Source organism: Triticum urartu, unplaced genomic scaffold, assembly GCF_003073215.2.
Source record: "Triticum urartu cultivar G1812 unplaced genomic scaffold, Tu2.1 TuUngrouped_contig_6075, whole genome shotgun sequence".
Classification (NCBI taxonomy): domain Eukaryota; kingdom Viridiplantae; phylum Streptophyta; class Magnoliopsida; order Poales; family Poaceae; genus Triticum; species Triticum urartu.
In genome coordinates this window covers 1-8,621 of record NW_024116804.1, presented here as the reverse complement: position 1 = coordinate 8,621, position 8,621 = coordinate 1, and the positions used below count along the sequence as shown (strand labels likewise).

General features: G+C 49.6%; 1 protein-coding gene across 1 annotated transcript; it reads right to left on the bottom strand.

Annotated features, from left to right (window-relative positions):
• Nucleotides 1-6: 6 nt before the first annotated feature.
• Nucleotides 7-2,094, bottom strand: LOC125530109 (uncharacterized PE-PGRS family protein PE_PGRS54-like; the record flags this gene model as incomplete). The annotated part of the gene is made up of 3 exons (XM_048694507.1): nt 1,937-2,094; nt 1,206-1,320; nt 7-1,118 (listed from the first exon to the last, which is right to left on the bottom strand). Coding segments are annotated over exons 1-3 (1,269 nt in total), but the record flags the coding sequence as incomplete, so codon positions are not given.
• Nucleotides 2,095-8,621: the final 6,527 nt, after the last annotated feature.

The following is an 8,621-nucleotide window of genomic DNA, read 5'->3' as shown; positions in this document are numbered from 1 at the left end:
CCCGACGCCAACGGTGGTGCCGGTGCCACCAGGCTTGCCGTATGCAGGCTTCACGTTAACGCCGACGCCACCTTTCCCGACGCCGACGGTGGTGCCGCCGCCAGGCTTCACGTTCACGCCGACGCCTCCCTTCCCTACTCCGACCGTGGTGCCGCCGGGCTTGCCGTAGCCAGGCTTGACGTTGACGCCCACGCCGCCTTTGCCAACGCCGACCGTCGTGCCGCTGGGCTTGCCGCTGCCAGGTTTGACGTTGACGTCCACGCCGCCCTTGCCAACGCCGACCGTCGTGCCGCTGGGCTTGCCGCTGCCAGGTTTGACGTTGACGTCCACGCCGCCCTTGCCAACGCCGACCGTCGTGCCGCTGGGCTTGCCGCTGCCAGGTTTGACGTTGACGTCCACGCCGCCCTTGCCAACGCCGACCGTCGTGCCGCTGGGCTTGCCGCTGCCAGGTTTGACGTTGACGTCCACGCCGCCCTTGCCAACGCCGACCGTCGTGCCGCTGGGCTTGCCGCTGCCAGGTTTGACGTTGACGTCCACGCCGCCCTTGCCAACGCCGACCGTCGTGCCGCTGGGCTTGCCGCTGCCAGGTTTGACGTTGACGTCCACGCCGCCCTTGCCAACGCCGACCGTCGTGCCGCTGGGCTTGCCGCTGCCAGGTTTGACGTTGACGTCCACGCCGCCCTTGCCAACGCCGACCGTCGTGCCGCTGGGCTTGCCGCTGCCAGGTTTGACGTTGACGTCCACGCCGCCCTTGCCAACGCCGACCGTCGTGCCGCTGGGCTTGCCGCTGCCAGGTTTGACGTTGACGTCCACGCCGCCCTTGCCAACGCCGACCGTCGTGCCGCTGGGCTTGCCGCTGCCAGGTTTGACGTTGACGTCCACGCCGCCCTTGCCAACGCCCACGGTTGTGCCCCCGGGCTTGCCGTAGGCAGGCTTGACGTTGACACCCACGCCGCCCTTGCCGACGCCGACCGTAGTCCCGCCGGGCTTGGCGCTGCCAGGCTTGACGTTGACGCCGACGCCACCCTTGCCAACATCGACCGTCGTGCCGCCGGGCATCCCATGACCCGCGTCGACATGGACACCGCCCCAGCCGACGTTCACCGACGTGCCTCCGGCTGTGGAAAGCAGGGAGAGGCGGAGAAGGGTCAATGCTTTCCCGTGTACCGAAGCTGTTTGCTTAAGAGATGTAGAGTTTAGTATACCTTGATTGTTTAGGAGTTGAGAGAGGGAGCTTGGCATAGGGGTGTTGGGAAGAGCAGACTTCCAGTATTGCTCCGGAGCACGAGCTGCATGGGCATGGCTTCCTACCGACGCAATCTGCATGCAAATTATATGGTCAGTTTCGACGGAGTATTTGAGATCATCAGCGATTAACACTTTGATGAAAAAAATTGCTCCTCTCATGATGTATACACATAATAGTGTACTGTCACTCTCGAACCTTGATCCCTTTGCTCTATCACGGGACTGGTAGAAACATATATCAGCTTAACAAATCTAGCAAAATCACAGTAGCCTACAGGTTGAACACCTTGTATATGTCACACATAAAGCTTTTGATTTTCACGTAATCGACTTTTTAGCACATAGTACTAGCTTAATAGGAACGAGATTGCTAAATCTCAGTCGAGGCATAGCACATAGCACACTATTATTTTGGGTATTCTTCTTCATGTAAACACCATTTTATACTCTTTAAATTAGTATAAATCGCTATGTTGTTCTTTTCCTTTTTTTCAGATGTAGAGCACCATATGTTTTGGTTGCTACTCGAATAAGCATGGAACTAGCTAGGAAGAACAATAGAGCAGAGCAATATGCCTCCCACGAGAAGTAGAGTAGGAGAAATGAAGAACACAACCACGTCTACATGCAGGTGTGTTGGAGATAAATTAGGGACGGAAAACGAAGGGCATGGTAGTGAGGAACTGACCAGTAGAAAGCCAAGGATGCCGGCGGCGACGAGCCTATCCATGGAGGGCACCAATGAGGAAACTGACGACAGCTCGCAATGTGAGGATGATCTGCTCACTTGGAACTGCCACAAAGAGGAGATGTGTCCTTGTACCGAGCACGAACGCCGATATTTATAGAACCAGGTCAGAGAATAGATGTAGGTGGTTGCGGGGAATTAATTTGCACAGCTCGATCTATTAACTGCCCCGACGCAAGCAATGCACCACTCCTACAGTGGAGGAGTGTAGCAGCAATGCATCACTGAGTCGCCGCCGGGTGCAGGTACGTAAAATACGTAAGTACAGTACGGTGCAGAACTGGCTGTACGCCGGCCATACGTACGTAGCCAGAGTTGCACCTGCCCTGCATACGAAAAACGACGTGGTCGATGGAGTCGATCAACCGTCCCCGCCTCGCGCGCGCGATGGGATTGAATGTCGGTCGCCGTCGTCGCGCCCCATGCCGATACGGCTCCACCGGCAGCGTGGCGCGCGCCTCCACGTCTTCTTCTCCGGCAGCGGACGGTTGCGCGGGCGGCGAGCGTGACTGCGAGGTCGGTCGTTCGCTCGCCGCCTGACCACTTCACACGTGCTAGCCCTAGCCTGCTACGCATGCTAGAGAGGGTAAGGTAGGATCGAGTATCAGTTTTTCCGATGCCGATTTCCGACCGGAACGCCGAACTGCCGGTCCATGGACCGCACCGGCCCCCATAATGGTCGTCCATCTCCGGTGGTTGCTGGATGCCTGTGTATTGCCCAAAGCACTTATTGAGGGCTGTAGCAGCCATGCTGGCCAGTGTACATACGCTGCACGGGGCGGCTACGAGCTAGGCTACGTTGCCGGGTTGCTGCCCGTCAAGATCGGTGAACAGGAGCAGTGTGGTAGCCGTCCCCATGGGCCATGGCAGACACATGTACGAATCGCGGTCGCAGCGTTGAGCGTGGCAAGTCGGAAGGGGCCGGGGGCACTAATGGAGTGTGGAAAATGGTGGCACAGTCGCCCCGTCGCGCTGATAGTTGGGAGTTGGTTGGGGGCAAGCGCGAACTTGACACCGCATGCCGCTTTACGTGCTTCAGGACACCACCTTCCGGCCGCCGGCCGGACCATGTGTTGAAACATGGTTACGGACAAGAGGAAATGACGTCTGTCCAGTCCATTCTAGTACTGCTTTCTGCTATGTTTTAGTACTGCTTTCTTCTAGGTTTTCTCAGTTTTCATACTCCGTAGTACATCGATCGGTTCTACGTACCTAGCAGTGCTTCTAGATTTATGGCTTGCCCCTGGTTTCGAAAGGCTTCGTCATCCAGTGACACATCGATCGGATGTTTAGTTTGCTGGTCTTTGTGGTGGTAATGGGAATGGCCGATATCGTAAGCATGGCTCTTCTCCAGGGAACTATGTGCGATCTTGACATGTGTATGACCGGAACGTTAAATGTACCGTCATTAATTTAGGGTTAATCTTTGCCATCCCTATCTTCACCGCTGTCTCCCACTTGTCCTGGTATACTGCCACCAGCCCCGAAAGTGATCAAGGTTCAAGAGGAATTATCTTTATCTCGACACCTTGCTCTTTCTGGTGGTTTGCACTTTGCACCCATCTCCTTCCCCTTCCGTTCGGTGCCACGAGGTGCGTTTTCTTGCCATGTTTTTCCGTACCATACACAGTGCAGCTCCGCTGAAAGCAGTACCCGAGCTGCTGCACAAGCAAAGAAGATCAGGCAACGGATGGTGATGACGGACGGACGGGTGGCCATTACTGATTTCGTATTGCCGCAGAGCACAGCAGAGTATTAACTTGCACTGCTCCTTCAAAAAGGCCGACACATCTTCAAACCACCCGGGTCCGAGTCTGACGAGAGTGCAGACCGGCGACGTATGAATGCTTGTGATGGCGCCCATAAATGATCTCGCCCACGCATTTTTTGGACTAACAAGGCACCGTTCATGTTTGGTGGACTCCGCCGTACGTAAGTATGGCCGTTTGATTTGATACTCGTTGGCTTTGCACGGTCCTCACCGAAACGTGTACGAGTGGAGCTCAAAATGATGGTACGCGCACTTATTTGGCGGGGGCGTCGCAGGGCCCGTCTTAAAGGTTGCTGAGCACGGTTGGCCGTTGGGTGTCAACTGGTAGGCGTCACGTACAAAGTTTAATCGCCACGCAGCGCAGAGCACCTTTTCAAGCCATTGATGTGGTTCCGTGGCAACATCACGTCGTTAGGCTGGTCATAGTGGCAGAGAAAAGGTCCAAAGCAAACCTTAAACTTATATAGACAAAAGCTAGAACCCTGAACTTACAATTTCGAAAATCAGCACACCAAACTCTCTAATTCCGGTCTATTTTGAAGCTTGAAGGAATTTCGTTGGTATTCATTGACGTGGCAAGGACATTAGGACTAATCGGCCGGGCCCATTAGAGCAGTTGCTCGTGCCCTCGCTCTGTTCTGTTTTTTTCTTTCTTTTTTCTTTTTGTTTTCTTTCTTTTTATATTTTTATAATAAAAATAAATATTTTTCAAAATACAAGAACCCATTTATCTTCTATTAGGAGCGACAAAAAATACTAGTGGTTTTATATCCCTGAGCTGTCCTCTATTAGGATCAGGCAAAAACTACTAGTGATTATATATCCCAGAGTTTGAGAGGACACGAAATCGTGACCGCACACTCGCAGCGGCCGGAACTAGCCAATCGCCCTGAAGGCTGCTAGTGATTATATATCACGCATTGTATATAAGAACATATAGAGGTGTTCATATATGAAATCATTTTTTTTGTTTTTTTGAAACATTTGCAATAATAATTTACGAAATTCTAAAAATATTTTTTGAAAAATATGGCACGTTATGTTTTTCCAAATACATTATTTACATTTTAGAAAACTATACGGACATTTTCTTCACATTGTTTAAATATTTTAAAAAATTTACTCAGGTTTCAATGTTTGTTCCCTTAAAAAACGTTTCAAATAATGTTCACTTTTCCAAAATTGATTGTGTTTTCACAAGAATGTTCATTTTTATATAAAAAATCATTCAAAATTTTCAGAAGTGCACGCACTTTAAAAAATTGGATAATTCAAAAATAGTTCGGGCCTGCCCTGTTTCAATATTTGTTTGGCCTTACAAAAAATTCAAATCTCGACGCTGCAGTGTGTGGTTAAATAGTTCACGCCTCTTTTTATTGCTGTAACAGCCAATGTTTATAGTGGCTGGCGGGAGGAGTTTAGCATCTCCAGATCACAAGTTTCGAATATAGCAGAGTTTCTCTTTTTTTCAGTATTTTTATCACTTCGCCAGTTACGTAAAAGTAAAAAATAACGTCGCATCAGTTGGGCCGGCCCAGTTGCAGTGATCCTCTTTTATATAGTATTTTTACCTCGCCTGTTACAGAAAAAAAAGCTTCGCGTCTGTTGGGCCGGCCCATTCACAACCGCAGTCAACAATCCCACGATTTGACCTGCCACGTCCACAATCCCTTTTTGGAACACTCTCAAGTTTAAAATAGACCGGGATCAGGGAGTCCTATGTGCCAATTTCCGGATTGAAAGTTCATCGTTTGATTTAGCTTTCATCTACTCCATCTATTTCAAAATAAGTGACTCGATTTTGTATTAACTTTAATACAAGTTAGTATAAACTTGAGTCACTTATTTTGAGATGGAGGGAGTACAAGTTTAAGTGTAAGATTGATAAAAATGGGCGGCTTGATGCCTGCCTCGATTCAGCCCCTTCTTATCGAAATCATTAATTAAGGAGTACTCGTTGCAAAGAACACTTCACTTTCCCAGATTGCGACAAGTGGCGCATATGCAGCGCGCCACTTGTCGCAACCTGAGAGTTTTTCTTTTTTTGTAGATCCGTTTATTCAAAACGTTTTATCTCTTAAACCGAACGTCCAAATCTCGAACCGTTTTCACCATTGGATTCCTCGCGTCGAGATCTTCAAAACTAGATCCCATGTTGATAGGTTTTGACGAACTTTTTTTTCACAAAAAAACTGGACGAAAAAAATCAGGTGAAAAAACCGAACCGGGAGCACGGTTTTTTTTCCTTTCCGAAAGAGGCACGTCCGTGCCTCTCGCGAAATCACAACCGTGCCTCTCGTGAAAGTAAAACCGTGACTCTTGTGGAAGGAAAAAAAAACAGAAAACATGTTTTTTTTTCCGTTTTCGAGAGGCACGACCGTGACTCTCGCGAAAGCACAACTGTGCCTCTCGCGGAAGCAAAACCGTGACTCTCGTGAAAGAAAAAAAAACAGAAAACGCGTATTTTTTTCGTTTTTCGAGAGGCACGGCCGTGACTTTCGCGTAAGCACAACCATGCCTCTCGCGAAAGCAAAACCGTGACTCTCACGAAAGAAAAAAAACAGAAAACGTGTTTTGTTTTTCACTTTCCGAGAGGCACGGCCGTGACTCTCGCAAAAGCACAACTGTGCCTCTCGCAGAAGAAAAACCGTGACTCTCACAAAAAAAACGCATTTTTTTTTCGTTTTCGAAAGGCACGGCCGCGACTCTCGATAAAGCACAACCGTGCCTCTCGCGGAAGAAAAACCGTGACTTTTGCGAAAGGGAAAAAAAAGAAAACGTGTTTTTTCGCGCAAATTTTTTTTTTCAATTTTTTTTATCGAAAAGCTAAGAAAGACCAGGGGAAAACCAAAATGTCGAAAAAACCCAGAAAAAAAACCGTTTAAAAAGCCGAAAACGCGTGTGGAAAAATAAAAAAACAAAATCCGAAGAAAGCGTCCAGAGCGCGACATGTGGTGAATGACTGAGAGCGCGCCAAGTGGCGCTGATCGTTGCGAGGCTCTCGAAGGAGCGCTCGTTAACTAGTTGCTCCCCCTTCTTATATAATATACAGGAGAGTTACAGAGTTTGGTATAAATACAATGAGACTGTAATAAGAAAACTATCTATTTGGTGGGAGTTTAACTTGCACGCCAAGGTTATCATGAGCCGTCGGACAGTAGGTCTCTAACACGCCCCCGCAGTCTTAACCTGAAGACTGGACCGAAAGTCGCGGAAGAGAGCCGTACGTAAACCCTTGGTGAAGATGTCCGCAAATTGCAGAGCTGACGGAACATGAAGAACACGAACTGCTCCGAGGGCGACCTTCTCCCGGACAAAATGAATGTCTAACTCGATATGTTTCGTGCGACGATACTGTACCGGGTTAGCTGACAAGTATACCGTGCTTACGTTGTTGCAATAGACGATTCTAGCAGTCGAGATGGGCCTGTGAAGCTCCTGTAATAACTGACGAACCCAGCAGGACTCGGCAACGGCCGCAACAACAGCTCTGTACCTCGGCCTCTGCGCTAGATCGAGAGACTGTCGTCTGCCGTCGGGCGGACCAGGAGACGAGATTATCTCCAAGATACATGCAAAATCCCGAAGTGGAGCGACGTGTATCCGGGCATCCAGCCCAATCAGCATCTGAGTAGGCGGTAAGAGAATGTGTAGAAGTGCGGTGTAAAGAAAGACCATGATCGAGGGTGCCATTAAGATAGCGAAGGATGCGTTTAATGAGAAAAAAGTGAGGTTCACGAGGGTCATGCATGTGAAGACAGACTTGCTGGACAGCGTAAGCAATGTCCGGGCGAGTGAGAGTAGCATATTGGAGTGCACCGGCGAGGCTACGATAGAGAGAAGGATCGGGGACCGGAGGACCGGTAGAGGAAGGAAGTTTGGCGTTAGTATCAATAGGGGTAGTAACCGAGTGACAGTCGCGCATACCAGCACGAGATAAGATGTCAAGGATATATTACCGTTGAGAGAGATGAAGACCAGAAGCCGAACGAGTAACTGAGATACCGAGAAGTGATGAATGGGACCAAGGTCCTTCATGGCAAACTCACAAGCCATGGAATTGGTGATGGTAGTAAGGAAAGATAAGGAGGATGCAGTGAGAACAATATCATCGACATAGAGAAGAAGATAGGCCGTGGAAGGACCTTGACGGAAGATGAAAAGAGAAGCATCAGATTTGGATTCGGTGAACCCGATGGAACGAGCGAAGGATGCAAAGCATTGGAACCAGGCACGGGGCGCTTGTTTGAGCCCATATAAGGATTTGAGGAGACGACAAATGTGAGTGGGATGACGAGGATCAATGAAACCAGATGGTTGCTGGCTATAGACTACCTCATCAAGATGACCATGAAGGAAGGCATTTTTTACATCAAGTTGGTGGATAGGCCAAGATTGTGAGATGGCTAGAGAAAGAACAATACGAATAGTGGTCAGTTTGACGACAGGGCTAGATGTTTCATCGAAATCAACCCCCGGTTGTTGAGAGAAGCCACGAACAACCCAACGAGCTTTGTGACGTGAGAGAGAGCCATCGGCATTATATTTATGACGGAAGATCCACTTTCCACTCACAATATTTGCCCCAGATGGCGGAGGAACCAAGACCCATGTTTTATTGAGTGTAAGAGCATCAAACTCCTTCTGCATGGCTTGGCGCCAATTGGGGTCCCGAAGGGCTATAAGATAGTTATGAGGAAGAGGGGAAGAGGCTAGAGCTTAAAGGTTGAGGCGGTCAATGGGTGGTGGGAGGTGACCGGTAGTGGCGCGTGTGCGATGAAGAGGTGCAGGAGGTGGCGGCGGTGGAGCTGGGGGCGAAGATGTGGTAGGAGGGGTGGCTGGAGTGGCAGGGGC